This window comes from Aspergillus piperis (genome assembly GCF_003184755.1).
Source record: "Aspergillus piperis CBS 112811 unplaced genomic scaffold BO85scaffold_4, whole genome shotgun sequence".
Taxonomy (NCBI): Eukaryota; Fungi; Ascomycota; class Eurotiomycetes; order Eurotiales; family Aspergillaceae; genus Aspergillus; species Aspergillus piperis.
This window is the reverse complement of record NW_020291594.1, coordinates 566,192-588,817: the sequence shown is the minus strand read 5'-3', so window position 1 is coordinate 588,817 and position 22,626 is coordinate 566,192. Positions and strand designations below refer to the sequence as shown.

Here is a 22,626-nt window from a genome sequence, read left to right as displayed (position 1 = left end):
ACATGTTACCCGATAGCGATGGATGGATGGATATCACACACAACCAACGCACATGATGCATGAATGCGATCGATCGCGAACCGATACACAAAAACCGAGAACAAAATGAAAAGAGGAATATGATTTACTGACATCGATTTTTTTCTCCGAATATAGTCAAGGACAAGGCCCAGCACGCCGTCGTCCTCGAGAAGCAGACCGCTGAGCGTCTCAACAAGGATGTCCAGTCCTACCGTCTGATCACTGTCGCCACTCTGGTCGACCGTCTCAAGATCAACGGCAGCTTGGCCCGCCAGGCCCTTGCTGACCTTGAGGAGAAGGGACAGATCAAGAAGGTTGTTGGTCACTCCAAGATGAACATCTACAGTACGCACCCCCCTCACGGAATCCTACAGTATATGTGTGTGTGTGAGAGAGATGGAATACTGACATCGGTAATAGCCCGCGCCGTCACCGCCGAGTAAACGTATGACGCTATGAATATTTTTCCTCGCGCGTCGCATTTTTCTTTGTGCAACGATATGATATCACTCGAATGAAAATTCGGAAAGTCGGGCTGGGCGATTTGATGGACATGTCAAGTTAAAATATGACTGGCTGAAATTCAACCAAAATCTGTTCCAAACACATTCCTTGTAGAAGGCCATGTTCATGGTTTTAAGATTTGCGTAGCGAATCAGTCGAAGACTGGATACATGCACTTGTAGCGATACCAAATGTCTGGATGGATATCTTCAATCTTCACATGATTATGCATCTATCGTCTAGATAACAAATTCCCAAGCGACGATAATACCCCCCCTCCTCCTCTCCCACACCAAAACCACTATCATACACCATACATACATATAAGCTATTTAAATAATCCAACCTACTATTTCCCCCCCTTCGCCTTCTCAACCTGCTCCCTCGTCATCCTCTGCTGCCTCGCAGCCGTACAAAGCTCCCTCTTAACGCCCTCCTCCTCCTCCCTCTTCACCACCTCCTCGAGTCCCACGACCTTCCCCACCTCATAATACTTCTTATGATTCGCAAAGAACCCCATCCAATGCGCCACGGCCTTATGAATCCTCTGCTTAGCGATTCTCAAATCCTGCTCCCTCCGCACCTTCCTCTGCCCATTAGTCAAGCGCTTCTCCTCCTCGGGATCATCGATCGGGATGAACATCTCCTCGACGCCGCGCATATCAGGCGTGAGATCTTCCTTGAAGCATCCCGTCACGAAGGCGCGCGTCGCATCCCGCCCCGTGAAGAAGTTGTAGTGGCCGCCGGCGCCGTAGACGAGCGGGTTCGCGGATACGTCGTAGATGGTGCCGTTGATGGAGAGGTAGATGGGCAGGGTGGGGTCTGTGCCGTTGTAGAGGGAGAGTTCGGTGGGGGTTAGGAGGAGGGGGCCTTGCTGTTGGGGATTGTTAGTAGATGTGTGTGTGATGTGAGGGGGTTATGGGGATGAGGCATACGATGTAGCGGACTAGGACTGGCCAGCGGGTGAACCAGGGTCGGTAGTTCCAGAGGATGGATTCGGATGAGGTCATGTAGTAGGAGAGACCGCACGAGGCGATTATGAGTGTGGCCAGCACACGGATGATGTCTAGGATGGAGATGCCATTTTTGGGTGATGAGGATGATGATGACTTGGTGGTTTTGGAGGGTTTGGATGGAGTTGGTTTTTGGCGTTGGCGGAGTTCGGAGGACATGGTTGTTGCTGTACTATGTTGTAATTGATGGTGGTGAGATGGTTGGGTTGTAAATTACTTGTAGGCCATTGGATTGGGAGACAAGTAGAGGTAGGTATAGTAATGGGAGAAGAGGGATAGGTGGAATGGATGGATGGTTAGTAAAAGAAAGGTAAGTAACTAGTAGCTGCTACTTGGCTAAGTACCCTTAGTATTTCCGCGCTCTCCGTTGACTTGTTTCGGGAGTCGCATGGTGTGACAGGTATAGTGTCTTTTATTGAAATTTAAGGGCCAGAGGTACAGCTACGGTCTTGGTTTACTTGAGGAGAGGTATTTGTACAGATCATAATTCTTGCATTATCTAGACAGATATCCTGAGAAAAGCATAAAGCGACTGGGTGATCAGTAGCTAGCTGCTTTTGTGCCATGTCCATTATCCTGCAGACTGACGAGTATGTCTTGGTCTAGTATTCCTCCTGATATCTATATCGAAGCAGATATGCATCTAAAGTGAACCTGTAAGTTTAATCCAGTTAGCCAAGTTCAACTACATAAAATCTGCAGAAGCAAAGGCAAAGGCAGTCAATCTCGTCAGACATCCAAGGAAGTATTGCGCACAGAGCACGTCTAGAATGGGTTCTCGCGACGGCTAGCGTGGAAACTGCGAATGTAGGAAAAGTTTTCATCATCGAGATTGGGGAGCGAAGTTTGATTGAAGCATGTGCAATGAATTCTGTCGAACTTACCATAAAGATTGCTGATGAAAATATACCTGTAGTATTGATGCTTCGAAGTTAGTACTGGCATAGCCAATCGCGGAAGTTTCAATCCATTTTTGAAGTCGCAAAGGGCGTTCAAGAACCACAGCTGGTGATGACAGAAAACAAGCGAAGAAAAGAATTTCCACATGAATTTATGTTGCGCAGGAAGAAAGTTCCGCCGGGCGGGTCTCACGTCCAGCTTTCTGCCTTGATGCCTTACTACCAGGGCTACTGCGGGTCGAATGTTTACTAGGTAGGATATCACATTATGGTATTGACTACTAACTCGGATATAATACTATCAAAGTACCAGCCTCAGTCTTGATCCTATCAAAAAAGCGTGAAAGCTACCAGAGCTTCACATATTCTCGACGTCGCAAGATAGAGGGCTCATCCGAGGTGTCATGCCATCCCGAACCGTGCCTCAATACTCCCTGCTAAGCCCCAAAAGAGGGACGACGAAACAGAACAAAAACAAGACAACCTCGCCAATGCAAATAAATCCGGTATTTTACTCCTCGGTCACCACTCCGGGCTCTTCCTGGTCCTGCTCCCAGCTGCGGGAGAAGACATCATTGAGAGCTTCCTGGAAGGTACGACAATTCATATCGATAAGGCCCTTTTTATCCTTCGACTCAGGGTTTCGGATAACGGAAACAAGACAAAGATACCTGCTATCTGTTAGTATCGTCAAAGAGTGGGCAGCTCGGTCACATACTTGTTCATCTCCATGAGGTGGATCATCGTATCATCGTGCAAAACAGCGTGGCTTTCTGCCTCCTGATTCTGCTCGCCCTTGGCCTTGCGGTCGGGGTGATCCCAGGAGTACAGCTCCGAAATGTCCACAATAACGTCAATATAGTCGGAACACATCTCATAGCAGGACATGTCGACCGGACGGGTGTCGGACGCAATGTAGATCTTGCTGAGAACGTCGAAAAGATAGGTCTTTTCAAATCCGCAATTGTTGGACAGGGTATTGATCAGATTCTCCAACGTAGACAGGTTGGGAATGAGTTTCTGAATGACCTTACTGAAGGCCTCAAACACGGAGTAGTCGTAGATGGAGGTCAGGTAGTAATGAACCGGAGCATTTTCGTAGCCCGCATCACTGAGCTCGTCCGAAATGAGTTGGACAATATCCTGGAAAGTGTCGGTGCGGTATTCATCGGTGATACCGTCGACCTTGTGAATAAAGACCTCGATGTTGATGTTCGGATAGTACTGCTGGACGGTCAAGATCGTGCGATTGAGACGCGCCACCGATTCCATGTAATCGTCTTGAGCGTCAATGACCCAAACCAGCGCGCCCAAACTTCCGAAGATGCTTTCCAGATCGAAAGACGGCTCCAGGTACTCCAACTGACCAGGGAAATCCCAGACCTGAAAGTCCATGAACGAGCTGTTTGCCTGTGTCAGTGCAGTATGGCTGGTAGGGGACCTGCGTACTCACTGGATTGAATCCTTCTGGATCCGGGTCGTCGATTCCAGGAAAAGAGTCTCGTTGGGTGGCATTTTGTGGAAGACCACGCTAGCGATCGATGACTTGCCGCTCCTAGGTAATGTTAGAATACAGTACGGGACCAGCTACGGTAGGGACAGCTTACCGACGCAGGCCCATCAGCATCAGACGAGGCTTAGCATCCTGGGGTTTATTGGCCGACTCAGCGGACTGCTCCATAGATTGGGTAGTTCCCTGTAGAATATTCTCAAGCATTAGCTGTGCATCAGACTTGGGGGCTGTAGTATTCTCGCTTGGGGTCAGTTTGGATGCGCTCCCCCAGCCAGGTTCGATCCGACGAGGTAGCTCCATGATGACCAAGCGCGTGAGAAGCTTTCAGCAGAGACAACAAAGACAGCAGAGAAATGAATGCCCATGAGCTATCTAGTCCTCTCCAACAACATGAGGTGAAAGTGTGAATACAGGTCACGTGCCCCGAGCTCGAATGTGATGAGAACGTGAAAAAACACCTGGGACTCGCCGGGCATGTTTGACACGTGCATAGACTCGTACAAAACAGAATCGATTGCTCTGGGTGTATCCGAGCACAGAAAACAACTCATTTCTGGTTGAGCCGGTCGGACGTTGAAGGGCATCTGCAGATAGCTCACACAACACAGAGTACTTCTGACACGCAGGCAACAGCAACAACAGACAACAGAGCCAATCTGGACCAAGCAGTCCAGCACAGCACTCAAAAAGACACCTCATTGATTCCCACAGCTCGACAGACGGTGCAGGCTCTTCTGCAGATAAGAGAGAGGGGCATTGGAAGAATCCTTACATCCATGGCTTCAGACTCGGTTCAATCCGTGTGCTATTTCAGAAACGATGCTTTCCACCTAGGTAATCAGCTCAGCGAGTGCAAAAAACAACTACATCCAAAGAACTTGACAGAGACTTACCACAAGTTCAATGTCTCACACGACACGATGATATGAGATGAGGAGGGGGACGTGTTTGAACTGATTGAGTTCAAGCAAATTGAAGCCAAACGAGAGACAGTGAAGTATGAAACGCAGTGTTTGCAATCTCCGCACCAGAACCCTGGAAAGATGATCGACGGAGCAACCAGGATATGGGCCGAGTGACTGGAGGGTGGCTTGTTGCACAGGAACGGATGGGAATAAGGAAGGCTCAGCAGTGTGTGAAGTGCATGGCTGGCAAATAATTACTCAAGCGAAAGAGGAAGGGAGTCACGGGATGAGAGGCTCAATACGTTCTCTCTCGCGATAACAATAATATCAGACCAAAGAGGATGTATAGGTGGGTAGGCACGGGGCAGAACAGGCTGGATTGGAGGGCTTGCACAGGAACTTGGAGAAGATGTGATGCTAAGAACACATACAGATGGTGCAATGGGAGTGGCTTATACTCAGCAGAAGTCTCAATGCCTGACAGTGCGTTCCTGGATTGCCAATCACAGTGGATGGAAGTGGAGGACAGTGAAAGAGATGCGGTGCGTCCAATGCGATAAGCGCGGGAGGTGCGGCTTGGCACGGAGAGATGCTTCTCTCCGCCTTTGGTGCGTGATCCTTTCCGCACTTCCCCCAACCAACTACCGGGGCACTTATCTATCTCATGCTACAGAGTCCAGATGGAAAGATGTCAAGTTTGCAGCTGTGATAGCGACACAAATGGCTTCATGTCGGGATATAATACAAGGTATAATCTTACAACGTGTGGTAATTTGCACTGGAAATGATACCATGACAGCGCGGTGCACATATTGGGCGGCCAATTTGGAGGGCAACCACGAATCTGACAATAGAATTCAATGGCGGCATTGAGATAGGGCCATTATTTATTTGACCCATAAGAAGAGTCAAGAGGTGTATGGTTACGGAGACTTGATCGGGAAATAAGTGCGATGAATATATGCAGTCGGCGTGCATGACAACCTGTCAACCACACCTATCTCAACTACGAGGATGATGGAGAAGACCACCTCTGGACATCGACACAATTAGTACTACTACGGAGTAGTAGACTGACTGTATTCAATCTCGTTGAGAAGAAGTTTGGGAATACTTGTTCAGGAATCGTGTCTACAATAGTACCTTTGATATACTCAGGATATGAAGATAGTAACCAGTTAGGACTCCAATGTTTAGTGAAACAGCCAAAAGGACCCTGATCAACAAGCGTGCATCCGAGGAACTTACTTCCTCGTAAATTAAAGCAGGCACAGCAAATGGAATGAATGGAGAAAATCCCCGCCGAAAACCCATCGAAACGGCCTCGGGGTTCAGTGCCGCCTGTTGATTGGCTCCCCTCAACCAGACCGCCTGCTGGCGTCATCACCGCCTGTCCGGCCGTTGCTTCCATTGTCTTTCATCCATTTATTAGTCTGCCAGGCTCGCTCTTTACCTTTTCCCCCTTGTCATTGACGCCGTCTCTCAAGTCCTGCCAGGTGCTTCACTGCGGACTGCCTTTCCAATGACAACTCTGGTCCCCCGTGAGCCTTACTCCCAGGAGGAGCTGGACCGGCTCTATCCTCGGGACTTGAAACTCCAATTGGTGCAAGTGGTAAGTGCCGGCAAATCAACCCCCCCGATTGCCCATGCGAGACGCTGGCTAATGCATGGTTCAGTTTCTCCGTCATGGTAAGGAGGATATACATATTACAATTTTGCTTCAATATTCCTGATCTAACCTCTGCTCTTCAGGAGAACGAACGCCCGTCTCTTCGCGTTTCCAGAATGTATGCGGTCCAACCCTTCCCCCCCAGCTTATCTCCTCCAGGCTAATATTGTTTAGGCAGGACTCGCTCCATGTAATTCGTCCTTCCACCTTGACGCATACATTTGACCGGCCCATCACTGACTTCTTTACTTCTGCAAAGACTGGCCGTACTGCAATGTTGCCCGACAAATGATTCAAATGGCCGCCAGCAACAAAGACCTCTCATCGTGGAACGGGTTCGAATGGAGGAGGAAGACGGAGGCTTTTGGCGACAAAGACCAGTCTGTGGTTGCAGTGGGAGCAACTGGTGACATAGAAGGCATCTGGCAAGTTGGACTTCAGCGATAAACTTTCAGGAGGTCCTGCTGACTGGGTACCAGCCAACACGGTGAGCTGACAGACAAAGGACGGGAGACCACCTTTGCCCTAGGTCAGCGTTTGCGACACTTGTATGTCGACCAGCTGGGTTTCATGCCCAAGATCAAGTCCGATACCGAGGATATGTATCTTCGTGCCACTCCCATTCCCCGTGCCCTCGAGTCCCTCCAGCAAGCTTTCTGGGGCATGTATCCCGCCAGTGCCCGCACCCAGGACTTCCCACCCCCGGTGATCGTTGCACGCGCCGTATCGGAGGAGACCCTCTTCCCGAATGAAGGAAACTGCCGCCGCTTCAGGCAACTTGCTCGACTCTTTGCAAACAAAGCAGCACTCAAATGTACGTCCTCTACCCCCAGATACCCCAGTCCAATGCACCCCCCATCATGCAATAGCAGACGTATAGCATAGAAACAAAGACTAACCCAGACCCCCTACAGGGAACACCTCCGATGAAATGGATTACATCAACAAGCGCATCTCCAAGTGGATGCCGGAAAGCTCCCCTCGAGTCGCAGTGGACGGCCACCCTCAACTGTGCGGAATCAACGACACCATCAACGCTACCGATGCCCACGGCCCCGCAACCAAGCTTCCCTCCGAATTCTACGACCGCAAACTCAGAGACTACATCGACCAGATCTCCGTCGACGAATGGTTCACCGGCTACACCGAGAGCAACGAATACCGCAAACTCGGCATTGGCGCTCTCCTCGGCGATGTCGTCGACCGCATGGTCAGCACCGCCGTTGACGGCGGCTGGCGCAGCGAGTCCTCTGCCTCTGGCTCCTCCCCAACCAACGGCAAAGCCATCAAATTCGCCATGAGCGGCTGCCACGACACCACCCTCGCCGCTATCCTCACCAGCACGGGCGCCTTCGACGGGAAATGGCCCCCCTTCACCTCCTCCGTAGCCATCGAGCTCTTCTCCAAAGCCGAACAAGATCACGCACGCGCGGCATCCACATCTGGCGACGCAACCCCAAAGAAGGGTCTCTTCTCCTTTTTAACTGGCTCTTCCTCCTCCAGCACGCCTAATACCCCCCAACCCTCCGAAACAGCCCGTGTCCCTCTGTCCTCCCTCCCCGAATCATCTAAAGAATCCCTCCGCTCCCACTACGTCCGCATTAGATACAACGACCGTCCTGTCCGGATCCCCGGCTGCGCTGCTAAGGCCGAGAACCATCTCCCCGGCGACGAGAGCTTCTGTACGCTGGAAGCGTTCAAGGAGATCGTGGACAAGTTCACCCCCAAGGACTGGAGGTCCGAGTGTCTGCAGAACCTTGGTGAGGGGTTGTATGGGAAGAATTATGCGGAGAAGTCGGTGGCTGGGTTCTAGAGCCTACGATGGTTGATCTGCGTGTGTGTATGCGAGGTTGCTTTACTCTGTACCTAGTTCTTTTCTTTTCTTTTGCTCTTTCTTGACCACCATTCTGAGATGGGGAAATTGGTTGATCTGGTCTAATAGATATACATATTTTACTACTATGGTCTATTGGAAGACATAATACATATGCAGTATTTGGCTGCTTTGCTTTTTGAGCTGTAGTAATCTATTCAAAACCAATACGCTTGACCGTAGTCAAATACCAATAAAAGTAATAATACATCACGATAATATGTTCGAAAGTTATATACTCTAATATGATAATATTATCCTATATCTCCTACACTCTACTTACTCCTACTGCCCATCTTTACCAGCAGCAGCAGCAGCACTACCCTTCCGCTTCCTAGCATAATGCTCCTTCTTAATGCGCTCACCCTCACTATCACTCCCGCTTGTGCTCCACCCACTTTCACTCTCACTCGCACTCCAAATCGACTTCGACTTAGCATCTGCCCCCTCCGGCTTCTCAATCTCCATCTCCTCAGCAGCAACAGGAATCTGCTTATGTTTCTCCTGCTTCTGCTTCTTTGCCTTCTGCCTATTCTGTGCGATCTGCTTAGCAGCCTCCTTCCTCTGCTCGGCCTTCTCCTCGCCCGCTCGTTCCTGGAGATCAAACAACTTCTCGACGGCAGGCGCATATGCCTGAGCGATAGGCATATCGCGGACGCGAATACGCATGTAATCGAAAGCCGCGACGATCGGGACGGTGATCTTAGGACGACTGGTGACTTTGATGTCGCCGAACATTTGGTTACGGGTGTTGTTGTTTTGTGGGGGCTCGTCATCCGGGACGTCGAGGCCGACTTGGCCAACGTGGTTGCTGGGTTCAGCGGCGGGTTTGTTGTTGGCCGTGCGGGAGGCAGGGGCTTCTTCGACTCGGGCGAGCTTTTGGTAGCGTTGGCTGAAGTGCGTGAGGAGAATGGCGCGGGCGTTCATGAGACGGCCGACTTCGAGGGCTTCGGAGAGGGTGGAGTGTTTCTTGGCGATGGCGGATACGGCCATGTCGTCTTGGAAGGTGGCTTCGTGGATTAGGACGGTGGAGTTGCGGCCGATGGTGGCGAAGCCGGCGGAGGGACGGCAGTCGCCGGAGAAGGAGATCTTGAAACCGTCGGGGAAGACGAGGGATACGGCCATGGCGCCGCGGCAGTGGGAGACGCGGGTGGTGAGGAGGTCGGAGAGGCCGGTGGCGGAGCGGAGGAGCGGAGTGAGGGGGGAGGACTGGTCGTGGAAACTGAGGCTGGTGGTCGAGGGTCTGGTGGCTTCGAGTTGGTGGCCGGGGTAGGAGCCGTCGGCGCGGCAGTGACGGTAGACGAATTGGGTGCGGATGTTGCCTTGGTGGAGGTAGGGGGAGGCGCTCAAGGGAATCACCTTGCCGAAACCGTAGTTTTCGACAGCGGCGTATTCCTCTAACCAGCCTGTCATCATCTGTTCGGAGACAACGAACAGTCGCTTTTCCTGCAGGATCTTGGACATGTCCATCTCTACCTCGTCTGTCTGCGGGACTCCGTCGGGGTAGTTCTCCTGGAACCAGGCTTTGATAACAGAAGCGGTGCCGAGATGGTGGTCCGCGTGAAGGTGACTGATCCAGATCATCCGCAGATTCTGCAAGACTTCACGCAGCTTCTCAGGTGCGAAGACACGCTTCAGCTGACCAAGGGTGTTCTCACCGCAGTCGAGCAGGTAGTATCCGTATCCAGGCACGTTGAGAAGAGTAGCGGAGACGTTGCGGTACTTGGATGGAGCGGAGGATCCAGTGCCCAGGGTGATAATCTCTACATTGGCTCCTGGGAGATCCTTTTGAAAGCTCTCAAGCTTTTTCGTGAAGGCCTCCTTCTTGACACGCTTGCGGATGGTGCTCAAGCGCTGTTCGATGGCCCAAGGCATCTGGCGCTGCACCTGTGCGGGCTCGAAATGCGGCTCCACTTCAGAGAAATTGAGCGCAAACTTGGGCTCCATGTCAATGATGACACCGGGTGCCACAGGTTTCAGGGCAACGGCTTTCGGTTCTGTGGCAGGCTCTGCAGTTCTAGTGCCGGGCTGCGGGAGGGACACATTGTCATGAACAAGGGTCGGGTAGTTGTCAGGCCTCAGCAAGCCCATCCGTGTGGTCGAGGTTGCGATGCTCTTCATAGACAGGTAGTTGGGACAATAGTCCGAACTGGACACGGTATGTTCGCACTCGGGGAATCTCGCAACAAACTCGTGGAGCCGTGGATGATCACCCACTCCAGGACCCAGAATCCACAGGAAGGTCTGCAGGCCTGTAGTAACGGCGGGGGAATTCCACTCGGGCCGATTTACCAGATCATCGACGTGTGCTGGGGTAGGCAAATCGATAATTGCCAATCCCTTACCCAGTCGGGATGGGCCCAAAACCATGTCAGGAGTAACGGTCTTGCCATCTTGCGACGTCACGCTCTCTCCCTTGGTCAACTTGGCATAGTCTGGTCCCTTGCGAACATTCAGCTCCTGAGCCTTCTTCGGGTCGAACTTTCCCCGGACATCGTGGTTCCGGATGATATAGGAAACGGACTCCTGACACCAGGAAGTATGAGGGATCTTCTCGACGGCTGCACCGGGCCACGGTTGGCGTACGAGGACCGTGATATCAGGGAGTGGCTCATTACTTCCGGGGGCAGGTCCCTTGTACTGCTCAAGGTCTTTGGTGACGGGGTTACGAACGAATATCGCGGCCGGCATCTTCACATCCGCCAACTTGGTCTCGTGCAGAGCATCCAGTCTCCAGTTCGAGTTGAACATGTCCGTGATCACAGACTGCCTAATGACTTGGTCCCTGGTTCGCGCATCAATAGGCTCTGACGTATTGTTGCTCTCTTCGAACTCGTCGAGGCTCCGCTTCCTAGGGCTCATTGAGCGAACCTGCGACGTCGCTTGCAGGTGCGGGACGGGGGAAGACCTGATGGGCATAGCCCAGACCTTAATGTTGCTATCCGACCATGTAGGCTGTTCGCAAGGATCCTCCGCTCCGAGGCCATCGGGTTTCGACATGCCCTCCGAATCATATTCGCGTGTGAACACCGGTGTACCCTTGCGAAAGACGAATCTCCGTGCGGTAGCCAGGGTATGTGTGAGGTTTCTACCTCCGTGGATTGTCAGAGTTCCTCGTTGCGGTACCAATTGTCCATCGTGAACCGCGTATGACATTCCATGCTCCTTTTTGGCAGCCGCATTGGCCTGTCCACTTTCTTTGATGCGTTCCTCTTTCTCCCGCGCAAGAAGTTCCAAAGCGTTGTTCGAGCTGGCTATCCCATCAGCCAACGTAAGGATAACACCAATCAGTCCTCCAGTGTTGCCCCATTGTATCTGTCCGGTGAGGAAGACGTCGGTCAGATATGTTATTTTAATACCACGCTCCGTACATGCGCGCTGAGTGCCCTCCGACAGTTGACCGAAGAAATAACGCTTGTCCGGGAAGTGAAGAAGGACCGTCGTGCCTGGGGTATCGGCCGTGGGCGTGGTCAGGACCTCATAGTAGAACTTCATTGGGGGATTGCCCGTCGGTGGCGTCGGCGGAGGACCGAAACCTGATGTCTGAAAAGACTTGGGATTGTAGAGGAGGAAATTCTGTCCGCGTCGGAAAGGTAGTCGAGGGGCAGGCAGTAGATAAGTGCCCGGTTCCACTGGCTGGCCAATCTGAGATTTTTTCGACGACGCCGACGGCCCACGCTTCTGAGCAAAGTCGCGCTTCTGGGATAAAGCCTTTTTATGAGAGCCGCGAGAATCTCGAGGGATCGATGTTCGGAGGAGGACTGGCGAGGGACGTCTGGGAGCGACGGCAACTCCGCGAAAAACACTGGCGAGTAGCGCCGCGGACCGCAAAAGGGAAGCCAACTTGATGGGAAAGAGAGACGCAGTTGGGCTAAGATAAATGTGAGCAGTGTCAACGGTCCGTCATCTCATAAGGATCAAAGTAAAAAGCAAGATAAAAGAGATGGTGGGCGACGAGAGGATGTCAATTAAGTTAGTTGAGTGAGTCGCAGAGCTTCTCCGCCCGGCAACTTTTTCTCGGGCCTGACAATCGCCACTTTCGATCACTTTTAAGCCATGCAGCTCCTCCACGCCAAGCAGGAGTCTGCCATGCCACTGGTCATCTACTCACTTACTAATACGATCTATGCAAAAGGCTCGCAGATCCTAAGGTGATTCAACTTTTGAGATGGAGTTAATTTGTATCTTGATGTGTTCCCTAATAGCCAGTCCGGACAATCCATAATTCCAAGCTCCCAAATTCCAATCCCAAGTAGCCTTCCCTCTTCCAGACACCAGAAGCCATTCCGTCGAACCCCTGCAAAAAGAGGATGAAAAGAAAAAAGAGTAGAAGAAAAGACGAGCAGCAATAGAAAGAATAAGCGTAGACAAAAATGAGCCACGTCGTGGGGCAGAAGTATATAAACACAAGATCATTGACAAAGGAAAGACGTTGGTGTCTACATGGCAGGTTCAATAGTCTTTTGAACCACTAGCGAGAAGGTAAAATAGCAAAATCGAAGAAGCAGCTTTACAGTACTTATAAGGCTCGAAAGTGCGCGACATGGGGAATCATGAAAGATGAGCAGTCATCATGGACACGCGCTCGAAAGCGGCTTCCATGCTGTGGCAGAGATGAGCAAATTGTTGGGCACTGTCCTTGACCTCGCCCTCGACAACAAGCTCAAAAGTCGACTTTCCGGTAGCAATGCCATCGAAAGCACAAGCCGATCCTTGCGATGTAGGGGCGGCAGGCATATCAGCAAAGAGGGCGAAGGCAGGGTCCGACTCGTCCATCACGACATCAGGGTTCTCAACGCCAACATCCGACTTCTGCTCGGTTTCGGCAACAGCTGGCATAGAGGTGAGAACAGGAGCCTCGTCCTTGGAGCTGGCAACGCTGGGAAGGCAAGAGTCCACGATGCTGGAGGTCTTTCCAGAGAGGGCCTCGGTGTCAATAGCGGGCTCAGGGACTTCCAGGACGGCGAACACGGAGGGGTTGCCGTAGTTCATGTCGATACCGGAGTTCCAGCCACCGTTGTTCATACCCATGGCCGAGACATCGAGTCCCTGGTTGGGGACCATGACCATACCAACGGGAGGAGCTTGCTGCATAGGCGGTTGCGTCATGGCGGGCGCTTGCTGCTGGGGCGGCTGCTGCTGAGGCTGGGCCTGTTGCGGGTGCTGAGGGTGCTGGTGGTGCTGAGGGTGGGGCTGCGACTGCACCTGGCTCGGCAGGGGAAGACCGTTGGGGCCCATTTCGTCGAGGAACGAGGAGAAGTGAGGGGACGACAGGAGCATGCGGGCGAGGTCGGTGAGACGGGCGTTCTCCTCGAAGAGGGAACGGTTCTGCAGACGCAATTCGTGGGCTTCGTTGGTCTTGGCGGCAACCTCGCTCTCGAGCTGACCAATGTACTCTAAACAACGGGTTAGTCACTTTTATGTTCAGGTCATTACACCAACAGGGGAATTCATACCCTTTCTGCGAGACCGGAAAGCACGAGCGGAAACCTTGTTCCGGAGCTGACGACGTTCCTTGCTGCTGAGCTTCTTTCCTTCTTCGCTGGCCAAGAGTCTCTCATCCTCATCCATATCCTGCTCCTCCTTCTTGGCCTTGGCCATCTGAGGCAGGAGGGAAGGAGGAGAAGGGGAGTCGTCAGGCGAGTTCAAGGCAGACTGGCGCATCTGTTGCAAGAGGCGGGAGATGCGTTCCTCAACAGCCGGGTTGGATGGGCGAGGGGTCTGGCTGTGGGGCCCTGCATTGTGGTGCATGTGCTCGTCCATGCGGCGCTGTTGCTGGAGGTGTTGCTGGCGAAGGTACTCATTGTGCTTCTGTTGCTGAGCGGCCTTGGCCATGGCAGCCTGCTGCTGGTGCATACCCGGATACATGCGTCCAACCTGAGTGGAGGGACCCATGGAGGCCATCTCATGGCCGCCCAAAGCGTTGGGGTCGACGAACTGGCTCTTGGTGCTCGGGTTCGGGGAGATGAAGTAGCCAGGAACCGATCCCATGTTGTCGGACTCCAGGTCCATATCCGAGGTGTTGCGAGTTGGGGGGCTGTTGAAATCCATGGAAGGCTCCTCGCGCTTCAGTTGGCTGCTAGGGTAGAGGTCTCCGCCCATGGGAAAACCGGGACTCGGGGCACCGTATCCCATGCCGTTCATGTGGTTGTTGAAAGTCATGGCATGAGCCAGAGCGCCTGGAGGCAGACCGGTCTGCTGCTTGTGTTCATCATACTGGTGACTGGGACCCTGGAAAGCAATCGGGGCTTGTTGACTTGTTGTCGAGGCAAAACCAGCACTTCGTACATCGCCAGCGTTGAACTCGGTGCTTGGTAGGGTGGGTTGAGCAGCCAGGGCGGTCTTTGCGCGGGCGGGCTCTGCGGAGGTGTATGCTAGTTGATCAAGATCGAGGAAAGACTCGATGTCCTGGTCGAATGTTGACGGCGCGACCGCCGGATGTTCTGCCAATGTAGCCATGGTGATGAGGATGTGTAGATGAAAAGCTGTTCGAGTAGCGCGACCTGATAAACGAGAGCGAAGACCAGCGCGATTTGGTCAAGTGCACGGTCGAAACAGAGAACGGGGTGGGTTGGATTTGATAACGAGAGACGATGGGGGTTGATGTGATCCGAGGTAGAAAGGGGTGAGAGGGTTACTAGTAAGCAATGAAGCGAGTAGTCTATGAGGGATATCGAAAAGACAATATACGTAACGATAGCGTTGGAGAGGGTAAATGAAAAACAGGAAGGAGGAGTTAGATGGGTGAAGATGGATGATAGTGATAGTAGTAGTAGTGATTGATGGAGAGAGTAGGGGAAGAGATGATGGGTAAAATGGGAAGGGAGGGATCGACCAAGGTTGGCGGACGGGAGTTAATGAGGGAGGGATAACGTTACAAGACCGAGTGGGCAGAGCAGCAGCAACAGCAGCAACACAGCAGAGCGAAGAGACCAGATGGGCAACTCGTTTCTCCACGCCAGGAATAGAAATCCACCCAGAATTTCAGGTAACTAAAAAGGCTTGCGCGTCCTTTGGCTGACTCAGCGGCTACTGGGACCCGCCCCACCCATTTTCAGTCTGGGATTGGCTGGCCCCTTGGACACTAAGGCGAGTTCAGTGGGTTAGGGCTTCCGGGGAGCAGCACCCTACTCCACTGCTGGTTAGGGAGGGAATCCACTCTCTCCCTCCCCTCCCTGACTTAGTTACTTGGGTAGTTCGGTCTTAGTCGCACCGGTTTTCGCCCGTCTCCTCTTCCATATGTACTGTGAACCAGGAACGCTACCAAAACAGAATTCTACAGTTGGTGCAATCAGGAGATCGTCGATAAGATCTCCCGGCCTTGTTTACTTTTATTGTGTACTCCCCTTGACAGGTGTTGGATTGACCGTAATGGCCAACTCTCACCACCCAGCATACACTGTACAGTAGTACACATCCCTTGTGCAGACAAGAAGCATGTAGGCCAACCTAATGGAGCCCTTCCTTCCGGACAACTCTCTGTCGGGTGACTTTGGACGGGAATGGGAGGTGTGAAGGCCGGCATGCGAGATTTTCTTCGCGAGCCGCGCCCTAGATGATTGCCCCGAAGTCTCTTTTCTCAACCCCCATTGTGAATGGACCGTCCATGAATTATTGTGTCTTCCCGTCCCTCTTGCCTCCCTTTCTGACACCTTGCCGTTTCAAGTCTGTTTCTCCGAGGCAATGAAACGGCGGCACAGGTGAGCACAATCTCAATTCCTGACAATGTGCTTGCACCAATCACAGTAGTCTCCTGCAAGATTGTTCACCTGGAGTGGCCGATGTATCACCACTTCATGACGTTAGTGGCTCAGCCACAGCCAATGACCGCCATGATGCAGCCGACGGCTGCGATCTGTTCACAGCAATTGTGATCACAGTTTCCGCGAGTCCACCAATCCACATCGGCATTATGATTGATTGGAAAATAAAAAGGGGGTGGATAATGTAGCTGAGACTGCATGAGTCTGGAATGCCATCCGGTCTTCACCAATGTGATTGATGAAATCGATCTATGGAACAGATGGGGTGGCCTCTAGAGGGGACAATGGGGAACAACGAACAAAAACCAAAGTATCAACACAATTGTTGTGCGGTCGAGGGGAGCGAGTCCACTTCCAGGGCTCTCTGGCTGATGCATCCAGATGTTCTAGAATGGCAAATAGTGCTGACCACTTCGATCTCGACTCTTCAACTGCTGGTGCTCTGGTGTGGATGGGCCGGTGTGGAATTCTGGTGGGTAAGAAACCCGGTTCCTGGCCGACAAAAGGTTAGCTCCGGAAGCAAAGCTTGGCGCCGGGCTGCCATGGAAGAAAACAGCAGAAAACCCAGTTGATTTGACTGTGAACTGATGGCTCTGGAGAGAGAGCCCACTACGAGCCACTCTCAACTCTTTGCTTTTCTCGCTTCGCACCCAGTGGTTCGGTCTTGAAACTTTTGGGTGGTTCATCCCAGCGCTATCCATGGAGTAGATAGTCTGTGTATCTATCCTTTCTATCGGCTCTAGACTCCTACTAGGTGGGCTACTATCTAAACGTTTAGATACTAAGCGCTGAGAAAAGATCCGATCCACTTCTCCTCTGGAAGGCCAAAGGATTCTTCCCCGGCTTAAGGCTTATTAGGGCCGTTTCACGCCTCAAAGACGGTTGTACAAAAGGTACTTTCTCATACAGTGGGCGTATCGACCATGTCCGAGCAGCGCCAGTGGCATCTTATCATCCCGGCGCACATACTCAAAAGGAACATCGCGGGACGGGTGATCATTAGATAACTAAAATTTGATGGAGATGATTATGGCCTGACAGAGGTGGCCACGACTCGCTGATCCGGCCGAAACTTAACCCGCCGAGTTCAATTCTAGGCCTTGACAAAGTCGCAACTTCTGCTTCAGATCCGAATCAGTGGAAGGAGAATGGATGAAACTCGTCCGAACGGAGAACCACCGATCACTGACCGTTCCACCAGTCCCAGATGGGAGACTGCACAGTTTTCGTCCAGCACCAAAACGGTTCTATTGAATTGAAGTGTATTCTGCTCCTCTCTAGGCTCGGTAGTGCGGCACTCGAGGCTTGAGTTGGGCCTTAGGTTCTACTAGTTCCGAGCAAATCTTTTCCTAGTTTCCAGAAACCCCTGATGGGCGCAGCCGGTGCCGCAGCATCACGATAACCTTAATAGGAAACCGAGACGATAAACTATACGGTTGCCATTGCCTAGCGCGCTTTCGATGGCAGATCCCCTGCGAATAGCCTCGTACGAAAACTTTGCCTCATGCTACGGATAAAAGTATTCTATATCTATTTGCAGATCTGTGGCTGAGACTGCACACGACTCAGTTGAGAAGGAAAAGAAAAAAAACGCTTTTTTCTTGGCCCGAAGTCTTGTCTTGTCTTTGGGTCTCCTGAATCTTTGCGCTGGATGCTTGTTTCAGTTGCCGAGCCTTATAAGGCTTTCTTCGAGGCTGCCTTGTTTGGTGCAGACGCAAATTGGCAGCGACCATAAGGCTAGAATTGAAGACTGCACTCATGGTCTTTTATTCGCTGAACCAGTCTTCTGAAGCTACACGTCCGAGTGCACAGTACCAATCCAACCTTTGGTAGATCAACTCTGTACCATGTTCAGTGATCTGAGTGTGCCGCTTAAGTAATGCACCCAATTTTCCACTACAGCACTGTCTAGACTTCAGGCAGAAGTTATCGTTCGCAGCTCTACTATTTTCAGCAACATCAACGCAGCCGCTTACTGTAGCACATGAACCCATTGCAACTCTACAAATCGCCACCACATGCCGAATATCTCGGCATCAATGAGAAATATACAACACCATGACAGTCAAGGGGGGCAACATTATGACCTCACATGATGCGTCGAGTCGAACCAACCGGAAACGGCAATATTGTGATGTCACCCCCCAAACCCAGTTCATATCGATACTATCTATCCTCCCCAATTCAAGAATACTGAATATTGGAACAGAATTTGTTGTGTGCACACATTTCATATTCGCCTTATGTATACTGGCGCTAGTACATACATCTTCTCATAAACTAATTACTAAACAGGGCCCTTATTCCTTTCATCATAACGATCGTCAAAACAAACATTTACCTCCACTCCACTAAGGAGTTAAATCATCACTCTGAGTAGTAATAAGAGATGATTTACTCCTCAGGTTCATCCTCATCATATTGATCGTACTGGGTTCTCGATCCGCCCTTCTGGCCAGCAGCACGGGCTCTAGGGTCTCCGGGTTGGAAGCTACCGCTGGAGGCCTGGCCACCTTGGGATGCGATGTCGCGCTGTTCATAGTTTTAGTATCTCAATTCTTTGAGACAAACTCTCTCTACTAAAGAAAAGAGAATTGATACAACATACCTGCTTATCAGGATCCATACTGGCAAACCCGCCCGAGTGACTAGACTGGCCACCCTTCTTGGCGATATTCGACACTTCGTCGTGGGACCGGTTGGCGAAGTTTCCGGGGTTGGAGTTGGATGCCATTTTGTCCGTGTGGTATAATCAAGTGGTTTATCGTCTATTGGAATTAGATAGTAATAGATACTAGTCCTCTGATTCTGATTCTGATACCAATCCCATCACAACCTCCAAACTCAACACTGTATATATACCCAATTCCCAACCACCCCATGAAGTCATAATGTCGCCCATTTGACATCAACAACAACAACAACAACAACTTAACCTCTTCCCTAAGTGAAGTAAAGTACGTAACCTGATGCAATTCGCAATTAACTTTCCACAACCCTTCCCCATCATCATCAACATCATCATCAAGAGTCAATTCAAGTTCCCCATGCTCATCATGCAGCAATGCCATTCCCTGATATTTGCTCGCCACGCGGGGTGAACCCTACCCGGTAGGGGTCGTTCCCATGGAACATGAACCTCGTGTTAATGGTTGTCGGCCCTGTTGGGATAGGGGGAGTTGGTGGTGTCATGTCATGGTCACGTACTACGTTTATTTCTGGAGAGAGTCTAGAATTTGCGGTTGCGATTGCGCAATTGTGGAGGTCGGATTGGTTTACTTTTTGTGTTTAGGTGCGGGTTTTAGATGCGCTGCTGGGATGTTCTGTGCTGGTAGGATTGGCTTGATTTGTTGGGGTAGGGGAGCTACGTAGATGGGGTGTCATTGTTTATGGGGTATGAGGTGGGTGGCGATTGGGGGTTGATGTAAGTTTGATACTTTTGGTTTGGGAGGGATAGGGTTGAGGGTCGGTCTAGATTGTGTCTAGGGATGATTTGATCTGGATGTATCGATGATGTTGTTTAGTGGGTAGTTACTAGCTACTCGTTGTGCTGGGATTGTTTGTTGCGGCTTATGTGGTACTATTGGAGTGGATGGGGATGATGTAGAAGGAAGGATACGAAAGCTGTAGTATATTCTGATTGAGCGAAATAACAAATATGTACTAAGAGTATATATATGGCTGGCGCTACTATGTACCTTTCTGTCCTTGCTGACCACCTGCCATTGGTATTTTTCATCATTGTCGTGGCCTCGTCATATAATATCTAAATCATCCATCTTCGTCGTAATATCTCGGCAGCAGTCACTGCATGTTCGAGACCTGTTGGAGAGCTGATACAAGGTTTTCCAGTTGCAGCAGTCTAGAACAAAGGCATATAGACAGACTTCGTATAGTCAACGTTGCTCTCGACAGACTCGATACGCTCATGGCACGTGCCAAAGATCTGGTCCCACAGGCGAGTCTGCTTGCCATAGTTATGACTCTTCCTCCATCCTTTGCGGTGGTGGAGGTCATGATCCTCAATGACAATCTCGGCATTCATCCACTGCAGTAACCAGCTCAGTGTCGATGGCACTGTCATGTGGACACGAAGACCGCTGTGTCCAAAGACCTCCGCAAATGCGACGTATTGATGGCAGATCCACCACTCATAAAAGCCCATAGGAAGACCCATGAATTTAAGGCTCATGTAGGTCATGAACGGCACACCGACCATGTCGAAGAACTCTTGCTCGTGGTCTGCATAAGCGGCGAGGAGGGGGTTGGGGTGTTTCGTGAGGTGGTGAGTGCGATGGTACTTCCAGAGGAAGCTAACGTCGTGCATAATGCGGTGGTACCAGTAGAACCAGAAGTCAAGCACAATGCCATAGAGACCGATCATCAGTGGGAGCCATGTCCAGTCCATGGCCATGGGTGCTTGGTTATAGTAGGATAGATAGATCGCCATAACCAAGCGTGAGCCGGTCGTCTTGTAGAGCGAGGCGGTAACTTTCCGCACCCCAACATCGGGAATACCGTCGCGTTCATGCTGGTCACCGTCAAGGAAGCCATAGGTATGTCCGAGACGACGAAGCATTTTAACTTGGTGAATGACTGTCGCGTTGAACGAGAAGAAGTATAGATTGAACAGAGCAAATGGGCCGAGGTTGTGGCCCGTATATGAAATGTAGGCCTGATTGATGGCGAGCGGAACAGCCGCATAAAAGAGAACCCAGAGGTTAAGAGACCACTGGGGCATATAAGGTAGCTTCTCCTGCTTGGAATGGACCGGCACTTCTTGATCAAGTGCAATGGGATGAACATTGAGCAGCTCCAGCAGCCAGTGGCTGAGGCCCCATTCGTCCCGGTTGCCGGTACGCCATGTGGATTTCATAGAATCTTTTGGGTTGCCCGCAGAAGTCATGATGGCGGTATATTATTTTTGGATACCATGGGATGCCTTTCCCCAGAAATTGAGGCCATGGTGTTTTATACTAAGTCTTCGGATTTTCGGACGCTCGGGCGAAGGACCTACCTTCATGTGAAGGATTCCCTTCCATTGATAATTCCAAGCATCACATAGCGGATCACTTTTCCCAACAAAATATCAGATGGACATAAAGGGTATCCTGACATCGATCATGGTGGGAGCCTCTTTCACCTAAAGGAGCAAAAGATAAACCTGGAGGGAAACTAAGTATTCGGCACATGAAGCCCGGCAGTGCATGTTGAACGCATGGAACGTGTAGACCCCGCATTACTGTGCCTCGGAGAGATGGAAAAGCACCGAGGATCACCCGCAGATCGCATCTTCGCGTACCTGTCGCTTAGCAGTTCGCCAATCAACGTTGAAGGGGACATTGGAGGGAGACAGATGATTGACTGTTTGGGTCTGGAGATCAACAGGATACCTGAAGAAATGGTTGCGGCTTACCGCTTTCCAACCCAACAAACTCGCATTGGTTTCCTTTCCAGGTCTAGATTGGCTCTCTTTTGAGTTTCAAGTTCAATCTACAGCATGTGATTGTCCGAGTTATAGAACATTAGGTAGAGATTCAATTTCATAATAGTATTTGTTAGACGTGGAGGAAACTGCCCTCCGAGTCAAGGCAATAAGAATGGTTGGCGTGAGGTTACATTGGGCCTGAGAATAAGAACCAGTATGACTGCACTAGTATTACAGTGCGAAGACCAAACTGCCTGAACTATACATACCATAAATGTTTGAATCCACTCTCACATCATAGAAGCACCTTTCATGCTTAGGGATATGTGAACCCGTGAATTATTGGTCTAATGCTGGAGAATTTTGATGGTTGGGTCAGTTTTTCAAAGCCATAATGTTTTTCCTTGTCTTGATTAAGTCTCAGTCTGCTCAGGAATAATCTCAGGGAGTTGTAGTCAGTTTATGGTCAAGTTATACTTAATATTTATAATATCTCGTGATGTTACAGTGACAGGCTGACTATTCCTGTTTGGGACAGACTCTCGACTGTAGTCAGCCCTCACTTCCAACAATCCCTCGCGTGCGGATTTGTCGTTTTCAAAGATGTTGTTCCAGAGCTAGGACCATGTCGAGTCTGGTATATATACAGCTACATCTATTGCGTGTAGATGAGGCTGCACTTGGTCTCGTTACTGAGTACACACAGGAGCTCTATTCAAGTTTTCTGCAAAATGCCTTTAGTTATGAGTGACCAGTCGACAATGATACCTGTCAACAAGCCGGGTTATAACCATCTTCAGGCATCAGAAGTGGTATGGATCTCGTTAGTATATCGATCATATAGGATTAGAACTGACATGAGGAGTGCACTGCCTTAGGTTCAAATATGTAGTGGGATCCACTGTTCACGAAATCCCCAGCCTTGTAAGGCATTACACCAACTCCTGGGTTCGAAGGAGCATGGAATGTTCATAATGTAATCTAAGGAGCCCACGACTAATGTATGTTTTGAACATAGGTTTTTATACACTTTGAAGA

General features: G+C 50.8%; 10 protein-coding genes across 10 annotated transcripts; 3 read left to right on the top strand and 7 right to left on the bottom strand.

Annotated features, from left to right (window-relative positions):
* Positions 1–727: 727 nt before the first annotated feature.
* Positions 728–1,853, bottom strand: BO85DRAFT_446801 (putative heme/steroid binding domain protein). The gene is made up of 2 exons (XM_025659581.1): positions 1,461–1,853; positions 728–1,399 (listed from the first exon to the last, which is right to left on the bottom strand). Exons 1-2 carry the CDS (start codon positions 1,695–1,697, stop codon positions 875–877), a joined length of 762 nt encoding a protein of 253 aa, XP_025518178.1. The 5' UTR covers positions 1,698–1,853; the 3' UTR covers positions 728–874.
* Positions 1,854–2,948: 1,095 nt separating this feature from the next.
* On the bottom strand, positions 2,949–4,250 carry BO85DRAFT_435930 (GTR/RAG family Ras-related GTP-binding protein; the record flags this gene model as incomplete). Its single annotated transcript, XM_025658553.1, has 4 exons — positions 2,949–3,108; positions 3,156–3,839; positions 3,891–3,992; positions 4,045–4,250. 4 exons carry the CDS (start codon positions 4,248–4,250, stop codon positions 2,949–2,951), a joined length of 1,152 nt encoding a protein of 383 aa, XP_025518177.1.
* Positions 4,164–4,901, bottom strand: BO85DRAFT_446800 (uncharacterized protein). The gene is made up of 2 exons (XM_025659580.1): positions 4,844–4,901; positions 4,164–4,780 (listed from the first exon to the last, which is right to left on the bottom strand). The coding sequence occupies exon 2, from the start codon at positions 4,647–4,649 to the stop codon at positions 4,365–4,367; it is 285 nt and encodes a 94-aa protein (XP_025518176.1). The 5' UTR covers positions 4,650–4,780; positions 4,844–4,901; the 3' UTR covers positions 4,164–4,364.
* A 1,387-nt stretch (positions 4,902–6,288) lies between these two features.
* On the top strand, positions 6,289–8,532 carry BO85DRAFT_517814 (putative acid phosphatase). The gene is made up of 7 exons (XM_025664940.1): positions 6,289–6,467; positions 6,532–6,544; positions 6,608–6,642; positions 6,699–6,714; positions 6,784–6,949; positions 7,004–7,338; positions 7,439–8,532. Exons 1-7 carry the CDS (start codon positions 6,378–6,380, stop codon positions 8,335–8,337), a joined length of 1,554 nt encoding a protein of 517 aa, XP_025518175.1. The 5' UTR covers positions 6,289–6,377; the 3' UTR covers positions 8,338–8,532.
* A 68-nt stretch (positions 8,533–8,600) lies between these two features.
* Positions 8,601–12,358, bottom strand: BO85DRAFT_446796 (ribonuclease Z). The gene has a single exon (XM_025659579.1). It carries the CDS (start codon positions 11,890–11,892, stop codon positions 8,683–8,685), a length of 3,210 nt encoding a protein of 1,069 aa, XP_025518174.1. The 5' UTR covers positions 11,893–12,358; the 3' UTR covers positions 8,601–8,682.
* Positions 12,359–12,573: 215 nt separating this feature from the next.
* On the bottom strand, positions 12,574–15,348 carry BO85DRAFT_415399 (bZIP transcription factor). Its single transcript, XM_025657688.1, has 2 exons — positions 13,854–15,348; positions 12,574–13,793 (listed from the first exon to the last, which is right to left on the bottom strand). Exons 1-2 carry the CDS (start codon positions 14,854–14,856, stop codon positions 12,949–12,951), a joined length of 1,848 nt encoding a protein of 615 aa, XP_025518173.1. The 5' UTR covers positions 14,857–15,348; the 3' UTR covers positions 12,574–12,948.
* Positions 15,349–18,069: 2,721 nt separating this feature from the next.
* Positions 18,070–18,610, top strand: BO85DRAFT_222034 (uncharacterized protein). Its single transcript, XM_025654713.1, has one exon. The coding sequence runs from the start codon at positions 18,219–18,221 to the stop codon at positions 18,513–18,515; it is 297 nt and encodes a 98-aa protein (XP_025518172.1). The 5' UTR covers positions 18,070–18,218; the 3' UTR covers positions 18,516–18,610.
* BO85DRAFT_485405 (general stress protein) lies at positions 18,555–18,894 on the bottom strand (the record flags this gene model as incomplete). Its single annotated transcript, XM_025663325.1, has 2 exons — positions 18,555–18,692; positions 18,769–18,894. The coding sequence occupies 2 exons, from the start codon at positions 18,892–18,894 to the stop codon at positions 18,555–18,557; spliced, it is 264 nt and encodes an 87-aa protein (XP_025518171.1).
* Positions 18,895–20,022: 1,128 nt separating this feature from the next.
* Positions 20,023–21,066, bottom strand: BO85DRAFT_517812 (sterol desaturase family protein; the record flags this gene model as incomplete). Its single annotated transcript, XM_025664939.1, has 1 exon — positions 20,023–21,066. One exon carries the CDS (start codon positions 21,064–21,066, stop codon positions 20,023–20,025), a length of 1,044 nt encoding a protein of 347 aa, XP_025518170.1.
* A 273-nt stretch (positions 21,067–21,339) lies between these two features.
* Positions 21,340–21,722, top strand: BO85DRAFT_222022 (uncharacterized protein). The gene has a single exon (XM_025654712.1). The coding sequence runs from the start codon at positions 21,379–21,381 to the stop codon at positions 21,637–21,639; it is 261 nt and encodes an 86-aa protein (XP_025518169.1). The 5' UTR covers positions 21,340–21,378; the 3' UTR covers positions 21,640–21,722.
* The last annotated feature ends 904 nt before the right edge of the window (positions 21,723–22,626 follow it).

Coding starts and splice junctions, on each gene's coding strand:
- BO85DRAFT_446800 (XM_025659580.1), bottom strand. CDS start 4,649: ATGAGGTGTCTTTTTGAGTGCTGTGCTGGACTGCTTGGTCCAGATTGG.
- BO85DRAFT_222034 (XM_025654713.1), top strand. CDS start 18,219: ATGACAGTCAAGGGGGGCAACATTATGACCTCACATGATGCGTCGAGT.
- BO85DRAFT_446796 (XM_025659579.1), bottom strand. CDS start 11,892: ATGAAGTTCTACTATGAGGTCCTGACCACGCCCACGGCCGATACCCCA.
- BO85DRAFT_415399 (XM_025657688.1), bottom strand. CDS start 14,856: ATGGCTACATTGGCAGAACATCCGGCGGTCGCGCCGTCAACATTCGAC. Junction 13,794..13,853: donor TTTCCGGTCTCGCAGAAAGG/GTATGAATTCCC, acceptor CCCGTTGTTTAG/AGTACATTGGTCAGCTCGAG.
- BO85DRAFT_517814 (XM_025664940.1), top strand. CDS start 6,378: ATGACAACTCTGGTCCCCCGTGAGCCTTACTCCCAGGAGGAGCTGGAC. Junction 6,950..7,003: donor GGTGACATAGAAGGCATCTG/GCAAGTTGGACT, acceptor ACTGGGTACCAG/CCAACACGGTGAGCTGACAG. Junction 7,339..7,438: donor AAACAAAGCAGCACTCAAAT/GTACGTCCTCTA, acceptor GACCCCCTACAG/GGAACACCTCCGATGAAATG.
- BO85DRAFT_446801 (XM_025659581.1), bottom strand. CDS start 1,697: ATGTCCTCCGAACTCCGCCAACGCCAAAAACCAACTCCATCCAAACCC. Junction 1,400..1,460: donor CAGTCCTAGTCCGCTACATC/GTATGCCTCATC, acceptor AATCCCCAACAG/CAAGGCCCCCTCCTCCTAAC.
- BO85DRAFT_222022 (XM_025654712.1), top strand. CDS start 21,379: ATGGAACGTGTAGACCCCGCATTACTGTGCCTCGGAGAGATGGAAAAG.